Genomic DNA, 21,707 nt, shown 5'->3' with positions numbered 1-21,707 from the left:
GAGCCACGGCGCCGGCCTCCAAAAAGTTTTCTGCGATGACGGAACCTTCTACAGCATCTGCTGTCCAATATGGCAGCCGCTGGTCACCCGTGGCATTGAAGCCCTTGCAATGCAGCCTGTGCCAATTAATTCCAATGGAGATATTCACATGTGGCTGGAGGCTGCCATATCAGACACTGTGGTTTGAGACATTCAAACAAGACTGCTGGCTCTGGGCCCAGTGCTGTGGTATGGCGGGCAGAGCTGCCACCTGCAATGCCAATGTCCCATAATGGACACCAATTGTGTCCCAGCTGCTCCACTTCCCATCCAGCTCCCTGATAATGGCCTGGGAAAAGCAGCAGAAGACGGCCCAAGTACTTGGGTCCCTGCCACCCATGTGGGAGATCTGAAAGAAGCTCCTGGCTTCAGCCTGACCCAGCACTGACTGTAATGACCATCTGGGGAGTGAATCAATGAGTGGTGGAAGATCTCTCTCCCTCTCTCTCTCTCTCTCTCTCTAACTCTTCTGACTTTCAAATAAATAAATCTTAAAAAAAAAAAAAGATTCTGGTTCCACCCCTTTGAACTTGTGCTGGGCTAAGAAAGTTCTCTGTTATGGCCTGAATGTTTGTGTGCCCCCAAAATCCACAGGTTAAAATCCTCACTCCCAAGGTGATGGTGTTAGGTGAGGCCTTTGGGGTGAGTAGATCATGTGGGTGAAGCCTTCATGAATGGGGTCAGTGCCCTCCCTTGTCCCTTCCACAATATGAGGAGACAGTGAGAAGATGCCCCGTAGTAGGCCAACAATTGAACTTGGGCTTCAGAGCTGTGAACAGTGAATTTCTGTTGTTAATAAGTAAACAAGTCAGTGCTATTTGTTCTGTTGGCCCAAACACACTGACAGCACCCAGATCATAGCCTCCCTGCAGAGATGAGTACAAAGGCATTTGGGGGACCGGCACTGTGCACAGTAATCCTCCACCTGTGGCGCCAGCATCCCATATGGGTGTCGGTTCTAGTCCTGGCTGATCCTCTTCCAATCCAGCTCTCTGCTATGGCCTGGGAAAGCAGTAGAAGATGGCCTAGATGCTTGGGCCCCTGCACCCACGTGGGAGACCCAGAAGAAGTTCCTGGCTCCAGGCTTCGGATCGGTCCAGCTCCAGCCATTGCAGCCATTTGGGGAATGAACCAGTGGATGAAAGATCTTTCTCTCTGTCTGTCCCTCTTACTGTCTGTAACTCTGTCTCTCAAATAAATAAATAAAATCTTTAAAGGCGGGGGGGCATTTCCCCATTTCCTTCCTAGAGAAATGACCCAGACCTTCAGTATATACTGCCCCAGCACCCTCTGGGGCAGGACGGGACACAGTTGTTCTGCTGTCTACCATACAGCTAGAAGACAACCTCCATGGTTCAGGAACCACTGCAGATGGATAAGGAGCCCTACCCTGGAAATGGGGCCACCAGCAGTAGTATAGGAAGCCACTTCCATCTCTGAAAAGGACAGGAACTGAAGGAAGCAGACAACATTGCAGGGAGACAAGACAGGGAGGAGGAGCCGAGAGCGGCTGGGATAAGGGCCACCCGGAGGACCGGTCCACGGCCCCACCTGTTGTAGTCTCGAGCCACAAGGAGCAGGTTCTCCCGCAGAATGCGCAGGTCCTCGGCCCGCTCGGCCACGTTCATCACATAATGGGGAGTCTCGAACAGCAGCCGCTCCCAGTAGTCGATCTCCGCGAAGAGGATCAGGAGGGTCCTTTGAGAGGAAGCAGAGAGGAGCCGCTGAGGGACTGCTGGGGGCGGGGGAGCCAGCGGGTGGCCTGCACAGCTCAAAGAGAGGGAGAGGCAGGAAATGAGGAAGGGCCTGCAGGGGGAAGAAGGCACACGGGACATGCTTAATTCTTCTCCTGCCCCAAACCGTCAAAACAACAGTGAAGGGATCTTCTGTGGGTGTTGAGCGTGAGGAGACAATAGCAAGAGGCGGGAAGGCGAGAAGCAGGCGGGTAGGCAGCAGAACAGGAGCCCTAAGCTGGCGGTGGGGCTCACAGACATTGGTCTCTATCTTCGCCAGCAACAAAGGGTGGACGCCAAAACGAGCAACTAGAGGGGAACAAGAAGCCAGGTCACCCCCAGCAGGACACACAGAACTCTCACTAACATCCTCAGGAACACGAGAAACAAGAACAAGATGCTAGAGTACAGGTGCTTTGCTTAGCGGTTAGGATGCCCAAGTCCCACGCTGCAGTGCCTGGATCGGCTTCCCAGCTCTGGCTCCTCTCTCCAGTGTCCTGGAGGACGTGGTGACGGCTCAAGTAGTTGGGTTCCTGACACCCATATAGGAGACCTACATTGAACTGCCGGCTTTGGCCCTGGCCATTGCAGACATTTGATGAGTGAACCAGCAGATAGATACCTGCTCAATATCTGTCTTGTGCCTGTCCAATAAAATTTTAAGAAACAAAATGCTGTTAAAAGAAACCTTAAAAGAAGTTACAAAAATAGTAGAGGAGGGGGCTGGCACTATGGCGAATTACATTAATCCTCCACCTATGGCACCAGCATCCCATATGGGCACCGATTTTAGTCCCGGCGGCTCCTTTTCCAATCCAGCTCTCTGCTATGGCCTGGGGAAGCAGCAGAAAATGGCCCCGGCACTTGGGCCACTGCACCCACATGGGAGACCGGGAAGAAGCTCTTGGCTCCTGGCTTCAGATCAGCGTAGCTCTGGCCATTGCAGCCATTTGGGGAGTGAACCAACGGAAGGAAGACCTTTCTGTCTCTCCCTCTCTCTAACTGTAACTCTACCTTTTAAATAAATAAATAAAATCTTTTTAAAAAGTAGGAAATTTTAAAAAATCAAAAGAAAGGTGGGAGGGGCCCGCGCTGTGGTATAGCAGGTAAAAGCCTGCAGTGCCAGCATCCCACATTGGCGCCGGTTCCAGTCCCGACTGCTCCACTTCCAATCCAGCTCTCTGCTGTGGCCTGGGAAAGCAGTAGAAGATGGCCCAAGTGCTTGGGCCCCTGCACCCGTGTGGGAGACTAGTGAAGCTGCTCCTGGCTCCTGGCTTTGGATTGGCACAGCTCCAGCTGTTGCGGCCTTCTGGGGAGTGAACCAGCAGATAGAAGACCTCCTCTCTCTCCTCTCTCTCTCTCTCTCTCTCTCTCTCTCTCTGCTTCTGCCTCTAACTGCCTTTCAAATAAATTAATTAATTTAAAAAAGAAAAAGAAATAAAGGTGGAGCCAGTCTTGTGGTGAAGTGGGTTAAGCCTACAATACCAGCATCCTATATGAGCAGCCAGTTCAAGTCCCAGCTGCTCCACTTCCAATCCAGCTCCCTGTTAGTGTGCCTGGGAAGATGGCCCAAGTCCTTGAGCCCCTGCCACCTACATGGGAGATCTGGATGAAACTCTTGGCTCTTAGCTTCAGCCTGGCCCAGTCCCAGCAGTTGTGGCTCTTTGGGGAGTGAACCAGCAGATGTAAGATTGTCTCTCTATAAATCTGCCTTTCAAATAAATAAGTAAATAATAAATCTTAAAAAAAAAAAAAGGTATGAGGCCAGTATGGGGCATGATGGGTCAAGCTACCACCTGCAATGCCTCCATCCCATATGAGTACCAGCACATGTCCTGGCTGCTCCACTTTTCAATTCAGCTCCCTGCTAATGGCCTAGTAAAAGCAGTGGAAGATTGCCCAAGTACATGAGCTACCCTGGAACCCACGTAGAAGACCCAGCTGAAGCTCCTGGCTCCTGCGTTCAGCCTGGCCCAGCCCCAGCTGTTGCAACCATCCGGGGAGTGAACCAGCAGGTAGAAGATCTCTCTCCGTCTCTCCCTTTATCTCTATAACTATGACTTTAAATAAATAACTATGTAATAGATAAATAAATAATTTTTTTAAAGTTTAAGATAAAGTTGACAAAAACCTCTCAGAAACGGGAGAAAGAGATGGAAAACCAAGGCTTTGTATGAAAAAAAAAAAGAAAATATCCCATCAATAATTTTATATTGATTCTGTATTGAAATGATATTTTAGGAAGGTTTAGTTGACTATGAAAATTATTTCCACTTGATTCTTTTCCTTTTTAAATGAGAGAATGGATGTCTGGAGCTGCACACGCTGCCCTGGTTGTACGCGAGCTTCCCCACCACACACCCAGGGACCCTCACCTCCCTGCACCCCAGCCTTGGTGCTGCTCACAGCCCCTCCCATCAGACCCCTCAGCTGAGCCCCGCTTGCTCCCCAGCCACTGTCCTCTGGCCACACCAGACCCTTCAGGCCACTGACCCCTGGTCTTTCTTCCTGCCTGCGAGTCCTCTCCCATCCCTACTTCCTCCTCCACAGACCCTGGAGAGAGAGGGATCTTCCATCCACTGGTTCACTCCCCAGATGCCCACAACAGCCAGGGATGAGGTCAGACCAAAGTCAGGGGCCTGGAACTCAGTCTGGGTCTCCCTTGCGGATGCAGAGGCCCAGGTACTTGAGTCGCCATCGGCTGCCTCCCAGGATGTGCATCAGAAGAAAGCTAATGGGAGTGGAAGGGGAGTCGGGATTTCAACCTGGCTGCTGAATCCAGCTTCCCGCTAATGCAGACTCCGGGAGGCAGCAGAGATGGCTCAAGTCCTTGGGACCCGCCACCCTTGTGGGAGACTCAGACTGACTTTCCAGCTCCCAGTCTTGGCCTGGTCTAGTCTCCATTCTTGCAGACATTTGGGGAGTAAAGCAGTAGGTGGGAGATCTCTCTCTCTCTCTCTCTCTCTCTCTCAAAAGTTTTTTTTTTTTTTTTTTAAGACAAAGCATACTGGGGTCTGTGACACAGTGGGTTAAGCCTTTGCCTACCACATTGGCATCCCATACTGGAACACCAGCTCAAGCCATGGCTGCTCCGCTTCCAGTCTAGCTCCCTGCTAATGTACCTGGGAAGGCAGCAGAGGATGGCCCAAGTGCTAGAGCCCCTGCCACCCACCCACATGAGAGACCCAGATGGAGTTCCTGGTTCCTGGCTTCAGCTTGGCCCAGCCCTACCATTGTAGTCATTTGGGGAGTGAGCCAACAAATAGGAGATTCTCCCTCTTTTGTAACTGCTTTTTGAGTAAATAAGATAAATCTTTAAAAAAAAAAAAAAGGAAAAGGAAAAAGGAAAATGTTTATTATGAACAAATTTATCTCTTAATCCCATTTCCCATGACCTTTAAGTAATTTTATTTATTTATTTGAAAGGCAGAGAGACAGAGACCTTCTATCCACTGGTTCACCCCCAAAATGTCCACAACAGTCAGGGAAGGACAAGGCCAAAACCAGAAGCAGGAAACTCAATCCAGATCTCTCACCTGGGTGGAGGGACTCAACACCCAAGCCATCATCTATTGCAGGAAACTGAGATAGGAAGTGGAGCCAGGACTCAAACCCAGGCACTCCAATATAGGATCTAGATGTCCCGATCAGCATCATTTTTTTTTTTTTTTTTTTTGACAGGCAGAATGGACAGTGAGAGAGAGAAACAGAGAGAAAGGTCTTCCTTTGCCATTAGTTCACCCTCCAATGGCTGCCACTGCCGGCGTGCTGTGGCTGGCGCACCGCGCTGATCTGATGGCAGGAGCCAGGTGCTTCTCCTGGTCTCCCATGGGGTGCAGGGCCCAAGCACCTGGGCCATCCTCCACTGCACTCCCAGGCCACAGCAGAGAGCTGGCCTGGAAGAGGGGCAACCGGGACAGAATCCGGCGCCCCGACCGGGACTAGAATCCGGTGTGCCGGTGCCGCAGGTGGAGGATTAGCCTAGTGAGCCGCGGCGCCGGCCCCGATCAGCATCTTAACGCCTGCACCAAATGTCAGCCCTCATGAATGCTTTCTGAAGTAGCCTCCTAAGCCCAAGGGTCTCCTCCATCTCTCTCCCTCGCTCATCCCACAAGCACTTCAAACTCAGGGCACCCATGAGCAAAGTATAGAAATTGAGCTCTCTCCAAGGCAAGTGTAGCTCAAGCGTGGTGATAAGCAGCAACTGACACTTGGCCTACAGTTGAGAGAAAGGGCGCGCGCTCCATCTGAAGGAGCCACGGCCACAGAGCCACAGGCAATTGTGGCCATATGGGAATGCAGGCCCATTTGGCTGCATTTTCTTTTTCAAGAGAAACTAGAACGTGGGTTTTTATATAAGGTCTTTCTAAATTGTAAGCGCTACTAACCACCAATCCAAAGAAAAAATGATCAAGGCCGGGGCGGGGGAAGGGGTCTGGATGCTGGCAAGGTTCCTTCTATCCTTGACGTGGGTGGTAGCTGCAAGGGTGTTTAAGCTGAACATATACGCTTTAAGCATGTCTCTGTGTATGCATGTTTCATAATAAAAATTTTTCAAAGGAATAAAAAGATTTTCAATAATAAGATTTGTAAAAGAGGCTGAGTAAAAAAATTAACATAAAAATCAAAGTCTTCCAATATAAAACCTTTAAACAGTTAGACATTATCTTGAAGGAAAGGAGACCAAGCATAATTAAAACAATAAAAATAAAATACCAGGAATTTTATATATATAGAACAAATGACATATGGGCAAAAAGTAGAACTTAAATAAATTGAAAGAAAAAGTGCTATTCTTGGAAAGAAAGAACTAAAATCATAAAGATGTGCCTTCTTCTAAAGTTAACCTATAAATTTAATCCAATCTCTGTTCCTATAAAAATAGGAATGGGACTATTTTTGGAACCAAAGAAATGGATTATAAAATTTTTATGGGATATAAATATTAAAAATAGCCAGAAAACCAGAAAAAGGAGAGTAATGAGGACAACAATTAAATCATTTTGAGGGGCCAGCATTGTGGTGCAGCAGTTGAGATGCCCACATCCCATACTGGAGTGTCAAGATTCAAGTCCCAGCTCCACTTCCAGTTCCAACTTCTTGCTAACGCACACCTTGGGAGGCAGCAGGTCATGGCTCAGGTACTTGGGTCCCTATATTGAGTTCTGGGCTCCTGGGTTCAGTCTGGCCCTGCCCTGGCTGTTGTATGCATTTGGGTAGCTTATCAGTAAATGGAAGCTTGCTCTCTCTCTCTCTCTCTCTCTCTCTCTCTCTGACTGTCTCTCTGACTCTCCCTCTGTTGTTCTGCCTTTCATAAAAATAAATCAATAAATAAAACTTTAAAAAATAACAGTTGGTTCCTTGTACATGAATAGATAAAGATACTGGAACAAACTAGAGTGAATCCCAAAAAGAGACAAATATACTTGGAAATTTGTTATTATAAAGATAGTAGTTCAATATATGAGACTGACAGGCTACCATCTGGGGGGAAAAAGTACAAAACTCAAGTTAAATCTGAGCCTCTCTCCCTATATCAGAATTTGAATCAACGATCTAAACATAAAGAATAAAAAATCATAAAATACCACAAGAAAACAGGAATTCTTTTTAACATAAAAATATCTTAAGGGCAGGCAGTTGGCCTAACAGTCAAGAGGCCCGTGTGCCACATCAGAAAACCTGGGTTCCGTGCCCAGCTTGGGCTCCTGACTCCAGCTTCCTGCTAAGTGCCCACCCTGGGTTCCAGTTATCGGATCTCTGCTGTGCACGTTGGAGACCTGTACTGCACTCCCAGCTCCTGGCCTTGGCCTGGGCCAGTATCCACTGTTGTGGGCATTTGGGCAGAAAACCAGCAGATGGGAGCTCGCTTTCTCTCTCTTAAAAAAGAAAAACATTCTTTTTAAAATCTTGAATAAAAAAAACACTTGATTTTTTTTAAATCTCTGGATTTTTTTTCTTAGGAAATACGAATCACAAAAGATAAAAAAAAAATAACCTATAACGTAAAGACATCTTAATGAAACTTTGCATCCTGAATATTACTGAAAGGCTATCTGAAAAACAGAGCATTTTTTAGGTTAGCCTTTTATTTATTTATTTTTTTGTATGTTTTGTTCATCTATTTATTTGAAAGACAGAGGAGTAACACAGAGAGGACGGGGCAGAGATCTTCTATCACTGTTTCACTCCCCAGTACCTGCATCAGCCCCGGCTGGGCCAGGCCAAAACCAGGAGCCAGGAACCCCATCCAGGTTTCCCATGTGGGTAACAGAAACCCAAGTACTTGGGCCATCATCTGCTGCCTCCCCAGGCACACTATCAGTAAACTGGATCAGAAGTGGAGGCCAAATTTGATCCAGATACTTCAACAGAACATGCAGACAACCCAAGTGAAGGCTTAACCTGCTGCTCCACAACACCCACCCTGGGGAATTTTTAAATTTATTTATATATTTGAAAGGTGAATGAGAGAGAGAAAGAGAAAGAGTGAGACATATCTTCCATCTCCTGGTTCACTCCCCAAATGGCTGAAACAGCCAGGTGGAAGCCAGGAGCCAGGAACTCCATCTGGGTTTCTCATGTGGGTGGTGGGGATCCAAGGATTTGGACCATCTTCCACTACCCTCCCAAGAACATTAGGTAAGGAACTGGATCACAAGTGGAGCAGCCAGGACTGGAACCGGCACTCTAGTACGGGATGTGGGAGTTGCAATCGGTGGCTTAACCCCACTGCACCACAACACCTGCCCCTATTTTTGTAAAAATAATTTGTAATTTATCCCCAAACAAGAAGTCAGGCAGTGGAGGTAGGAAAATGAGGCCGGCTGAGTTCGGGTGGAGACAGCCCAGAACGAACTAAGCCAGCGGAGAGAGCACTGGATGACTTGGGGGAGGAGAGGGACATAAAGAGGTCCCCTCTGGGCCCCCTCCCCCAGCTCTGCTACCTGCAGTGATAAACCAGCCCTTGCAGCCAGGGCACAGACGACACCTGCAAGATGTTGTGCTAAGTGCAATCTGCAAAGCTGGTCTGGCTGTAAAAAGTGGTAAAAGCCAATTTGGGATAGAAGGTGGGATAACAAAACCTCCTGTCAGATAAAACAGATGCTGTTAGAGACTTGGAAGGCTCCCAGCACTAGAAGAGAGCCAGGTAGTGCTGAGACCATCAGGACATCTTGAAAAACATGCTTATTTCAAGATCTAACCCAGAACTGGAACACAAAGAGTAAACCTGATCAAGTTATCTGCGCTCCCTGGGAGTGCTAATAAGTTTTGGATGCTGAAACTGTCTTGGATTTCTTTACTGGTAGAACGCGTCCAGACTTTTCAAAAGGATTTCAAAAATCCTTCGCCTGTGATCACGTCCTGCCCCATTCACTACTTAGCAGATTGAGACAGATTTATCCTAAAACCACAAAATGGAAAGCATCTTGTAACACATCTCTCAGGAAACAACTATCAAAGGACAGGAACAGGTACCTCTTGCATCTGGAAGATGGGTCTAGTTATTATTTGGGTTTCAGGTAAACCCAGGCCATAAAGATTTGGCCCCAAGTTGCCTCCTTCAGCTCTGCTATAAATTATGCAAAGCACATTCCAGAGTACAACAGACAACAGACGCTGTCTCCCACGTTTATCCTAAGTAGATGGACACTGCTCAAACTTCAGCAGAGCACAGCCCTGCAGAGGGAAGGCGATGGGGTGGCGAAAGCCTCGATGAATCCCCCCCAGTACAGACAATGTCAGAAACTTCCTGGAAATTGTACCATGACTCATAAATCCATCAATAATGGACTGGTCAATTAAACAACATGACAGCCATACTGTGGAATGGTATAAGCTGTGAAAAACAATTAGTTCTACACATAGAGAATGAAAAATCTCCACATACATTGTGAACCTTTAAAAAAGCAAGTCTTGGGGGCGGCTGTTACGGCACAGCAGGTTAAGCCACTGCTTGGGACACCCACATCCCATCTCAGAGTTCCTGGGTGCAGGTCCCACCTCTACCACACACCCAGCTTCCTGCTGGTGCATATGCTGGAAGGCAACAAATGATGGCTCAGATATTTGAGACCTTGCCATCCACAAGGGAGACCAGATGGAGTTCCTGGCTTCTGGCTTTGGTCTGGCCCAGCTCTGGCTGTCGTGGGCATTTGGGAGTGAAATAGCAGATGGAAGATCTCTCTCTCTCTCTCAGTCTCTGACTCTCTGCCTTTCAAATAAAATAAAAATAAATAAGTCTTTTTTAAAAGCAAGCTGCAAAAATACTGTTCACATGCGATCCTACTCTATGTGTGTGGTATCTATCTTTAATACATGGCTACCTCTAGGGACTGGAGCTGTGTGCTGGATTTCCACTTCTTTGCTTTACACATTTCTGCATCAATACTTTTTTTTTTTTCCCAAACACTGAGCATCTACTTCTTTGGTAATTTAAAAACACGCAGCTGTGGGCTTTGAGCCTCGCAGTTAGGATGCCCCTCCCATACTGAAATAACTGGGTCTGAGTCCCACTCTAGCTCCTGGCTGCAGCCCCCAGCTGATGTGCACCCTGGGAGGCAGCAGGTGATGGCTCAAGTACTTGGGTCCCTGCCACCCACATGGGAGATCTGGATTGAGTTTCCAGGTCCTGATTTGGCCTGGTCCAGTCCCTGCTGTTGTGGGCATTTGGGAATTAAATCAATGATGGAAGTGATCTCTGTCTCTCTCTTCTCCTCCCTCTCAAATTAAAAAAAAAAAAAAAAAAGGATGGCCGGCGCCGTGGCTCAATAGGCTAATCCTCCACCTAGCGGCGCCAGCACACCAGGTTCTAGTCCCAGTCGAGGCGCCGGATTCTGTCCCGGTTGCCCCTCTTCCAGGCCAGCTCTCTGCTGTGGCCCGGGAAGGCAGTGGAGGATGGCCCAAGTGCTTGGGCCCTGCACCCCATGGGAAACCAGGAGAAGCACCTGGCTCCTGCCTTCAGATCAGCGTGGTGCGCCGGCCGCAGCGCGCCAGCCGTGGCAGCCATTGGAGGGTGAACCAACAGCAAAGGAAGACCTTTCTCTCTGTCTCTCTCTCTCACTATCCACTCTGCCTGTTAAAAAAAAAAAAAAAAAAAAAAAAAAAAGTAAGGATGAAAAATATTAAAGAAAAACAACCCTTCCAAACGGGGGTGGGAGAAGAGTGGTAAAAACATGTACACCAAATTGGGGCAGGCATCGTGGTGAGTAGTTAGCCAGCCACTTGGCTTAACTTATCAAAATTCTCTGTTGAGTCCTGGCTACTCCACTTTGATACAGCTTCCTGCCAATGTGCAGGAAGGCAATAAGGAATGGCTTAAGCATTTGAGTCCTTGCCACCCACTTGGGAGACCCAAATGAAATTCCTGGCCCCTGGCTTCCACCTGGTTCAGCCCTGGCTATTGTAGGCACTGGGGAGTGAACCAGAGAATAAGAGATATCTCTTGGGCCAGCTCCATGGCACACTAGGTTAATCCTCCACCTGCGGCGCTGGCATCCTATATGGATGCCAGTTCTAGTCCCGGCTACCCCTCTTCCAATCCAGCTCTCTGCTATGGCCTGGGAAAGCAGTGGAGGATGGTCCAAGTGCTTGAGCCCCTGCACCCGCATGGAAGACCAGGAAGAAGTTCCTGGCTCCTGACTTCGGATTGCTGCAGCTCTGGCCGTTGCAGCCATCTGGGGAGTGAACCAATGGAAGGAAGACCTTTCTCTCTGTAACTCTACCTCTCAAATAAATAAATATTTTTTTTAAAAAAGAGATATCTCTTTCTCTCTTTTTGTCACTCTGCCTTTCAAGTAGATAAAAATAAACATTTAAAATATATAAATAATGTGTATGGATCACTTATTCTTTGGAAGAACCTTTACTCATGTCATTCTGCCTCATGAAAAGATGTTTTTAATTGTTAGCATTTTAGTTATTGGGGCTGGCCAGTGGGTAAAGTTGCCACCTACAGTGCCTGCCAACATCCCATATGGGCACTGGTGTGTGTCCCAGTTGCTCCACTTCTGATCCATCTCCTTGCTAATGGCCTGGGAAAAGTAGCAGAAGATGACCCAAGTGTTTGGGTCCCTGCCACCCATGTGGGAGAACCCATAACCTGGTTCCTGGCTTTGGCCAGGATCTTTCTCTCTCACTATCTCTCTTTTTCTCTCTCTACAACTCTTTCAAATAAACAAATAGAATCTTTTAAAATTTATCATTTATGTATTTGAAAGTCAGAGAGAGATATAAAGAGAGAGATCGCTTATCTGCCAGTTCACTCCCCAAATGCCAGGAGCCAAGAACTCAATCCAGGTCTTCCACATGGGTAGCAGGGACCCGACTACTTGAGCCATCACCTGCTGCCTCCCAGGGTGCACATTAGCAGGAAGCCAGAATTGGGAGCAGAGCCTGGACGCCAACCCAGGCACTCCAGTACGGGATATAGCCCACCAAGACAGCATCTTCACCCCCCTATGCCAGCGCCTTGGAGTTTTCTTTAAAGAATTATTTTATTTATTTTGAAAGACAGAGGAGTTACAGAGAGAAGTAGAGCCAGAGAGAGAGAGAGAGAGAGAGAGGTCTTCCATTCCGCTGATTCACTCCCAAATGACTGCAATGGTCAGAGCTGAACTGATCCAAAGCCAGGATCCAGGAGCTTCTTCGACATCTCCCACACAGGTGCAGGACTCCAAGTACTTGGGCCATCTTCTACTGCTTTCCCAAGCCATAGCAGAGAGCTGGATCAGAAGAGGAGCAGCCGAGACTCGAACCGACGCCCATATGGGATGCCAGCGCTGCAGGCTTGGGCTATAACCCCATGTGCCACAGCGCTGGCCCAGCACCTTGGAGTTTTTAAATCAATGAGGAAATCTTGACTCAGAGGAGTTGTGCGGCTTGCCTGAGGTCCCATTACAACACAGGTCTGCCCCAGGGTTCAAACCACGGCCTGGGTGGCACTGGTCATACTTCACCCACTCTCACTGCTGACCCTTAGGCTTAGACAGGAGTCACCAACCATGGCTGACACATGACATTTCTTCCCTTCTGGTCTCATCTTTCATTTTCTCTCATGTTTGTTTATTTATTTATTTATTTATTTTTAGATTTTATTTCTTTATTTATCAGGTTGAGTTACAGACAGTGAGAGGGAGAGACAGTGAGAGAGAGAGATCTTCCATCCACTGGTTCTCTCCCCAAATGGCCAGTACGGATCCGAAGCCCCAGGAACCAGGTGCTTTTTCAGGGTCTCCCACATGGGCTCAGGGGCCCAAGCACTTGGGCCATCTTCCACTGCTTTGCCATAGCAGAGAGCTGGATCGGAAGATGGGCAGCCAGGACTAGAACTGGTGCCTATATGGGATGCTGGCGCCATAGGCGGAGGATTAACCTACTGCACCACAGCACCAGCCCCCTCTCATGTTTAAATTGGAAATACTGATAACTGGCCATTAATGACATTCTGTGATTTGAACACAGCCCCTTATCTTGTGGGAAGAGGGCAACAGGTGAGCTGTGTGTGCTCATATTTATAGCACTCCAGGGGTGTCTAGGAGTCACCCAGTGTGATGGGAGAACACATCTTGCAGACTCAACCCTATGACAAAGGTCGTAACTAAGATGACTCTTGGCCAGTTTCCCATCTCTTCCGGATGTCATCGTTGATTTATGAGGCAATTTTACACAGTTCTGCTCGGTGTACCTCACTCACCGTGGTCTCCAACAGCCCTCACTGGCAAAGCCGTATCCCCAGCTCCTACCCTGGCCTTCTGCACACTCATGTCCTCACTGCATCCTCACCCACGTGGCCTCTGATTTCCCCGTCCGCCTCTCTGATGCCCTCTCCACCTGGCTGACCTGACATCAGTACTGCTCCTCTGCCCTGTTGCTTTGCTTCCTTCCTCAGCCACGACCCATCTCCTCCTGTTAGGCCGTCTCCTGCTGCCCACGACAGACACACTCCACTCGTCCATCCCAGAGCCGCCCTCTGGGGAAAAGGCCCTTCTACGGTTGCCCCCAACAAGCACAGACATTTTATGAGTTAAAGCCAATGCCTGTGGCCATAGCCTGGAAGCACGGGAAGCAATACCTAAGACAGGTGTTGGTAAGAGGCGGCCGAAAAAGCCGGCAGAGAGCGATTTCCTTCCTGTGGGGGAAAACCTGTCGCCAGAAGGTGTGAAATCTCTGCAGAGGGCGCCTCATGCAGCTCCTCCTTTAGTCCCCCCTCCTGCGTGTCATTCAGACGGAAAGCACTGCTGACTCACAAGGGACAGCCTGACCTCCTTGACGGCAGGAGCACTGTCACTGTAAACACCCCCGTGGAGGCAGGCGTGTGGCCTAGTGGTTAAGACGGCAGTCAGGATGCCTGCATCCAAAACAGAGCGCCCACGCTGGCTCCTGACTCCAGGTTCCTGTTAATGCAGACCTTGGAGGGGTGGCAGGTGATGGCTTAAGTCATCAGGTCCCTGCCACACATGTGGAAGACCTGGATGGAGTCCCCAGCTCTAGGCCCAGTCACAATTGTTGCAGGCATTTGGGGAATGAACCAGTAGGTGGGAGATATCTCTCTCTCTCTGCCTCTCAGATTAAAATATATTTTTTCTCTTAAATTTCCTATACCTATCTCAGCTCCTGACTTATGGAAGACCACTCACTATATATTTTAATAATTTAATTAATGGCTCAATTACATCTTAAATAATTATGCTACAAAAATGTCATAACCATAAAGCTGTAGGACAGCCCTGACATGCGCTGACAGGCCCATCCATTCTCTGGAAGGCCCAGCCCACGCTCAGGCTGGGTGATTTGGCTGAGCACCATGGCCATCTAGTGGCAGAACATGCACAACACAGGTCTAAGAAGTTACTAGGGTTTTTTTTTTTTTTTTTTTTTTTTTTAAGATATAAAATTAAAACTAAGAAGTTATAGCAAACATATTAGAGTACGAGAGAAAGAGAAGAATGGAGAGAGCAACCAAGAGGTGGGAATTAAACTTCTGGGGGAGCTGGAGAAGGCAACAGGCACCACGCATAGCGAGAAGGAGCCAGGTTGGGTTCCATACTTGTCAAAGTTGACATCCAGCATGCCCGCCTTCTCCTGGCTGATGCGTAGCAATGGGGTGTCCAGCCGCCGAATGGAGTCCTTGTCCAGTGTTGCTGTCCAGTCTTGGAAGGTTTTGCGGACCAGTTCATCAATGGTCTGAACCATCTGCTGATAGGTGTGCACGCTCTCCTCTCCAGTCCCAATATGGGGCAGGAAGTGGGCACTGGAAAGGCACTGGGGGGGGCAAGGGGAGAACAGGTGGGTGGAGCCCACTGGCCACCTCCCCCCAGGTTTCCTCCTGTACACACACACACACACACACACACACCCTGCACTGTGGAGACTGACAGATTTTGACAACGTGGGGGGAAGGCAGCCAGTCAGGTGAGAGGAATAGACTAAGGCACAATGAGATAAAGCAAGTCAAAGTGAGGAGAGAGAAGCACAGAGATTCAGCTCAGGAAGAAAGAGGAGAAAAACAAGTAAATCACAGAAGGCAAAAGACTTAAGAGCAGGGCCGGCGCCGTGGCTACTTGGTTAATCCTCCACCTGCGGCGCCGGGTTCTAGTCCCGGTTGCTCCTCTTCCAGTCCAGCTTTCTGCTGTGGCCCAGCAGTGTAGTGGAGGATGGCCCAAGTGCTTGGGCCCCTGCACCCGCATGGGAGACCAGGAGGAAGCACCTGGCTCCTGGCTTCGGATCAGCACAGCGCCGTCCGTAGCAGCCATTTGGGGAGTGAACCAACGAAAGGAAGACCTTTCTCTCTCTCTCTCTCTCTCTCTCTCTCTCACTGTCTATAAGTCTACCTGTCAAATAAAAAAAAAAAAGACCTAAGAGGTATCAAGTTGACCAGAAGCTCAGCCTCAGCTTGGCTTAGCTCTGGCAATTGTGGCCACTTGGGGAGTAAACCAGTGGATGGAAGTTTCTCTCTCTCTCTCTCTCTCTTTTTCTCAACTCTGACTTTCAAATAAATAAATAAATCTTCAAAAATTATTATTTAGTTGAAAGGCAGAGAGACAGAGAGAAACAAAGACACACAAAAAGAGATCTCCCATCCACTGGTTCATTTCCCAGAAAGGGCTACAACAGCCAGGGCTGTGCCAGGCTAAAGCCAGGAGCCTGGAACGCCATTCAGTTTCCCCATGTGGGTGGCAGGGACCCAAATACTTGGACCATCACATGCTGCCTCCCAAGTACACTGAGAGGAAGCTGGAATCAGGAGTGATGCCAGGACTCAAGCCCAAGCACTTCAATATGTGATGTGGGCTTCCCACGCAGTGTTTTAAACACTGTGCCAAACACCCACCCTCACATTTTTTCTCTCTCTCCCTTCCTCCCTTCCTCCCTTCCTCCCTTCCTCCCTTCCTCCCTTCCTTCCTTCCTTCCTTCCTTTCTTCCTTTCTTCCTTCCTTTCTTTCTTTCTTTCATAGGCAGAGTTAGACAGTGAGAGAGATACAGAAAGAAAGGTCTTCCTTTCGTTGGTTCACTCCCAAATGGCCACTACGGACCGCGCTGCGCCAATCCGAAGCCAGGAGCCAGGTGCTTCCTCCTAGTCTCCCATGCGGGTGCAGGGCCCAAGTACTTGGGCCATCCTCTACTGCCTTCTTGGGCCACAGCAGAGAGCTGGACTGGAAGAGGAGCAAGTGGGAAAGAACCGGCGCCCCAACCAGGACTAGAACCCGGGGTGCCAGCACCGCAGGTGGAGGATTAGCCTAGTGAGTCTCGGCGCCGGCCAATATTATCTTTCAATTCCATTTTCCCATGCACTTTTGGCAGTCCCTGTGTATCTGCAGGCTACCTCATTTTCTCCCAGAACCAATTAGATGCCAGCAGATCAGTATCTCAATGGTTTTCAACTAATATCCACCTCCCCCATTTTTTAAAAAAAGCTTCTTCTGTTCCTTTATGCGTATTCTTCCAGAAAGGCCAGACCCTACGGGGTCTTGGCTGTGTGGCCTCTGGACCTTGTGGTTCTGTCACCTTCTGCTGGTCCAGCTCCCCAGATACTGGCCCAATTCCTCCTCTCCACCTGGACACGAATGTCCAAAAATGACGCCGTTCTTCAGTCACACTGGGCCACCTCTGCGAATCCAAACCCACAGCCTACCTCACTGAATCCAATCTACCTCTCCTGTCCAGCATGGTCACTGGCCGTGAAGTCTCTCTAGGGAACCCCTGGGGGGCAGTCCCCAGGGCCTCCTAAGGACACTCACGTTCATGACTCTGTCGATGCGACGCCGCAGGATCCGCACCCAGTGGGCCTGTCCGGAGTGCTGGGCGATGTAGGGCTCCAGGTACGGCCATTTCTTGTTCAGCTCACGGTTCACGAGGGCCAGTTCGCTGTTGAACAACATGTAGAGGTCCACGGCCTTCTTGTCGTATGTGCGCTTGATCGCCTGCAGAGGAGCGGAGGGGAGGAGGCTGACAACGCTCCCAGCAGTGGCGGGCTCCCTCGACTTGCTCCTCCGTGATGTGCAGCCAGGGGAACAGAGGAGGGCAGGAGCAGTTCAGGGGTTGGGAGAGGGCCTGCGGGGAGGCAGGAGGGCACATCGGAGGCTCAGGAGGACCTAGAAGGGGAAGGGAGCCCTTTTTCTGCCAAGGGCCATTGGGATATTTACAACACCATCCGCAGCCCATACAGAATTATCGCCTTAAAAATTAGTCTGCTTGGGGCCAGCTCTGTGGTGCAGCAAGTTAATGCCCTGGCCTGAAGCGCCGGCATCCCTTATGGGTACCGGTTCTAATCCCGGCTGCTCCACTTCCAATCCAGTTCTGCTATGGCCTGGGAGAGCGGTGGAGGATGGCCCAAGTCCTTGGGCCCCTGCACCTGCGTGGGAGACCCAGAGGAAGCTCCTGGTTCCTGGCTTTGGATTGGCCCAGCTCCAGCCGGTGTGGCCAATTGGGGCGTAAGCTATTAGATGGAAGATCTCTCTCTGTCTCTCTCTCTCTCTTTCTCTCTCTCTCTCTCTGCCTCTCCTCTCTCTGTGGTGTAACTCTGACTTTCAAATAAATAAATAAATCTTAAAAAATAAAAATTAGTGCTGGTGCCGCAGCTCAATAGGCTAATCCTCCGCCTGTGGCGCCGGCACCCCAGGTTCTAGTCCCGGTCGGGGCGCTGGATTCTGTCCCGGTTGCTCCTCTCCCAGTCCAGCTCTCTGCTGTAGCCCGGGAAGGCAGTGGAGGATGGCCCAAGTGCTTGGGCCCTGCACCTGCATGGGAGACCAGGAGGAAGCACCTGGCTCCTAGCTTCGGATCAGTGCGGTGCACCGGCCGCGGTGGCCATTAGAGGGTGAACCAACGGAAAAGGAAGACCTTTCTCTCCGTCTCTCTCTCACTGTCCACTCTGCCTGTCAAAAAAATAAAATAAAATAAATAATAAATAAAATAAATAAAAATTATATAATAATATATAATATATAATAATAATAAAATAATAAATAAAATAAATAAAAATTAGCCTGCTATAGACTGATTGAATTTCGAGTCCCATCTGCGGTTGCCTCGGCAGGGCCAGACCAAATGATTTCATGAGTCTTATACAGCCCACTGGCCAGACATTCCCCCACCCCTACAAGAGGACAGCGTGGGAACGGGGGCAAGGAGGCGGCGGCGCTGACCTCGCGGGTGGCCAGTCTATGGAAGGTGTCCAGCAGTAGCACCCCGTGCTCCACGTCACGAACCAACTCGAAGGCGGAAGTGATCAGGTTCTGGGTCATCACCTCCAGGTCCTTGACTCCGGCACGGAACCTGCACCATTGGCCAGAGCAGGGTGTTGGAGGGTGGGGGGGTCCTCGCCTGGCCCCAAGCATGGCCCTGAGTAAAAACCCCATGTGCTGGGTGCTGAGGCCCTGGGCTAAATGCTTAACATCCTTGAAGCCACTGAACTCTCCAGTCAGCACTCAGAGGTCTGTTCTATCTCGCATCTGACTTTTCAGATGAGGAAGCAGAGGCACCAGCTGGTAGCTTGCCCAACGTCACTTACGTTGTGCGGCAGGACCAAGATTCAAGCGGCCTTCTCGGGACACTTAACCCAACCGGCCACCCCCTTCCCTTGCGCCCGTTCCTGCCTGCCCTCCCCAGCCCTGATCTGACCCCTGGCCCTGATCTCCCTGCCCTGCCAACCCTGGCGCCAGCCTGCGACTCGCTCACTTGTTGTAGTCTTCGTGCCAGGACGTGTTCTTGACGTCCAGGATGCCCCCGCGCACGGCTCGCAGCATGTGCAGGTTCTTGTGGAAGATGTCCTCGATCTCCAGCAGGTTCCGTGTGATCTGGGGCCCCTGGGCGCCGAAGAAGCAGGGCAGGGGGCCTTGCTTGCCATCTTCCCAGCGGGCAAAGTGGTACTGACAGTCGCATACCTAAACGAGAGCCAGAGTGAGGCTTCCCCTGCTTTCCACTCGTGAGTCCTGAGTGTAGCACCAATGTCTATGCACCAGGGAGGACCATCCAGATCCTGGGGGGGAAGAGGGCACACAATTGGGCAGGAAGAGCCAGAGTGGTAAGTTCTAGAATTTGCCTCTTAATAAGAGCATCAGCCCCATCTCCCCTGGCTCCTGGAGAGGGATCTGGAGGGTTTGTGGTCTTCCCACCTCTATCAGGTCCTTGCAGCGCTGTACGAAGGCATCCACCTGAGCGAATATGCTGGTCTGGTCTAGGACCCAGCCCCGGCTGGAGAACCTGTTAGGAGAATGATGGGCTGAGTCAAGAAGCAGGAACACCAGGGAGCGTTCTGCCCATGCTGAGCTCGGCCCGGAGCCCTGGGTTTGGGGAGACCCTTGGGAAACAAGGGCCCGAGAAGCACTTCTCGTGAATGCTGAGGGAAGAGACTTGTGGTGAGAGAGAGAGAGAGAGAGAGGACATCGCACGGAAGCTGTAGCAGCAGGCAATGCACAATGGGAGTTGAGACTACGGGGCCCACACTAGCCGGGGCTCCGGGAATCGGGCAGGAGGGGAGTGAGCGTAAGGAGGACCCAGGGCTGGGAGCCTGCATATCTGTGTTCAGAGAGAAGATCTGGACCAACGCAGAGACTCCTGAGCATAGAGAATATGACCCCTAGACTGAAAGGAGTCAGAGTCTCATCTCCTGGGAAAGACAAGGGGTTCATCTCCGGGATGCCACGGGAGCCATCGTACTGAGTGTGCATCTGTACGGCCCGGAGGTAGTGGTCCTTCCAGGCGTGGCAGCAGGAGATGCAGCCTTGCAGGTCCTCCTTGCTGGAAACGACGTATCCCTCAAAGATGCGATCCAGCGAGATGGAGTGGCAGCACAGGCGGATGATCTCATTGCTCATCTGTGGACGAGGCCCAGGGCCTCAGTTCCCAACCTCGCCTCCGGCCAACCATTTCCCACAGCCTCCCCGACTGTGCCTGGGCCTCCTGCTCCTTGATGTGACCCCCGTCCTGCGCCTGGTCTTCCCACCGCTGACCGGGCCAGCACCTCTGAGTGCCACGTCCGCTCCTTGGCCTGGACGGCCTCTGCAGCCGCACTGCCGGCAAGCGCAGCTCATCTTCTCTCCCACTTTTTGGATCTGTCACCCTGGGGTAAGATGCAGTGGGTCCTGCTCCCCAAGGGCCAGTGTCCTTTCCTCTGTCTACCCATCCCCCACGGTGATCCCCTTCTTGGGGAACAGACAACCACACGACCCGCCCAGGACCCTGTCCTTCCTGCCTCCCTCCCCAAGCTCCCTGACTCCTCCTCTCAATGCCTCTCTTCCAGCCTGGTGACCTCCACCAGGAAACAGTCCTGCCCAGGCCCCCCGCCCGAGCACCAGGCAGCCGCTGGTGCAGCCCCAGGCCTCTGGCGGCTGTCTGGGCTGAAGGGCAGCCCTCGGGGCCTTCCCACACGCAGACCCTCAGCCAGGTGAATCCCACCTCCTGCAGCAAGCCCAAGCTCCGTCCCTGCGGCGCCCCCTGCGGACGCGCACCTTTCTGAAGAGGGAGGTCAGCCTCTCCCGGGTGTTGTAGTGCGGAGAGTTGACCCAGATGATGCGGATGAGGCTGATCAACTTAGGGAGCTTACTAGAGATGTCCTTGGGCCTCATGAAGGCCAGTTCCTGGTAGGGCTCCTTCAGGATCGACAAAAAGGTCAAGTTCGACTGTGCTTGGCGAGAGCCGTCCTGGCAGGGAAGGGAAACGGAGGACAGATTTACCCACTGACGAGAACTACTTCATAACAAGTGCTCTTTATCCACCCTAAACTCCAACCTGCCTGCCTCTTCCAGGAAGCCCTCCCAGTTACCCTCTACCCAGCAGTGACAAGTTCAGGTCTCCGTGACCCCCCAGGACCAGAGTCGGCTCGTGGTGGTCTGAACTCACTGACTGCCTTCTGGGGAAGTGCTTTATAGCTCTTTCTCAGATGACAGTGCCATCTCCCCCGCCAGGTCTTGTATCCATGCTATGGTTTTCTCCAGTTGAATTCACAACTCTGTACAAAGTTGTCGATCTACCGACCAGACATCACTCCCACTTGTCCCTGTGGGGCTCAGCCAGTTCCCTCCTCTGGCCTGTTCTCTTCCCGGGGCTTTAAAGCTCGCCAGCCAGCTGTGTGTGGCTCAGTCCCTGAATCCCCGGTTGCAGATTCCGCTCAGGAATTCCTATCTCCACGCTGATCACCGGCACCTCCTGTGTGACCCAGCGCTGACAGAATCAGCCTGTCATATTACAGCACATTTATTTGTAAGCGTGTGGCTTGTAACTCTCTTGACTGAGCCCCACGGGCTCCAGTAATCCTATTTTCTGCAAGTTTTTTTTTCTCTGCCGGATTATAGGGGGTGGGCTCGCAGAGGATACTCAACACCTATGCATTGATTAACCAGTGTCTCCCTACCTAACTGTAAGCCCCTGGGAGACCCTCTGCTCTGCTGCTCTCCTCCTCTCCCAAGGACGGATCCAGGCGCTCGGTGGGTCAGCCTA

At 50.7% G+C, this 21,707-nt stretch overlaps 1 protein-coding gene across 4 annotated transcripts in view; it reads right to left on the bottom strand.

Annotated features, from left to right (window-relative positions):
- DNAH2 (dynein axonemal heavy chain 2) overlaps window positions 1-21,707 on the bottom strand; it is a 119,860-nt gene that overhangs the window by 73,046 nt on the left and 25,107 nt on the right. For all 4 annotated transcript variants that reach the window (XM_051825206.2, XM_051825208.2, XM_008270771.4 and 1 more), the window contains 8 exons: window positions 20,720-20,911; window positions 19,929-20,086; window positions 19,385-19,472; window positions 18,948-19,153; window positions 18,416-18,545; window positions 17,012-17,194; window positions 14,821-15,035; window positions 1,591-1,737 (listed from right to left, as the gene is read on the bottom strand). In XM_051825206.2, coding sequence (XP_051681166.2) covers window positions 1,591-1,737; window positions 14,821-15,035; window positions 17,012-17,194; window positions 18,416-18,545; window positions 18,948-19,153; window positions 19,385-19,472; window positions 19,929-20,086; window positions 20,720-20,911 — 1,319 coding nt within the window. The remainder of the gene's footprint in view (window positions 1-1,590; window positions 1,738-14,820; window positions 15,036-17,011; window positions 17,195-18,415; window positions 18,546-18,947; window positions 19,154-19,384; window positions 19,473-19,928; window positions 20,087-20,719; window positions 20,912-21,707) is intronic.

The sequence above is a fragment of the Oryctolagus cuniculus genome, chromosome 17 (genome assembly GCF_964237555.1).
Source record: "Oryctolagus cuniculus chromosome 17, mOryCun1.1, whole genome shotgun sequence".
In the NCBI taxonomy this organism is placed as follows: Eukaryota; Metazoa; Chordata; class Mammalia; order Lagomorpha; family Leporidae; genus Oryctolagus; species Oryctolagus cuniculus.
The sequence above is the reverse complement of the archived record's forward strand: the minus strand, read 5'-3'. Positions and strand labels throughout refer to the sequence as shown.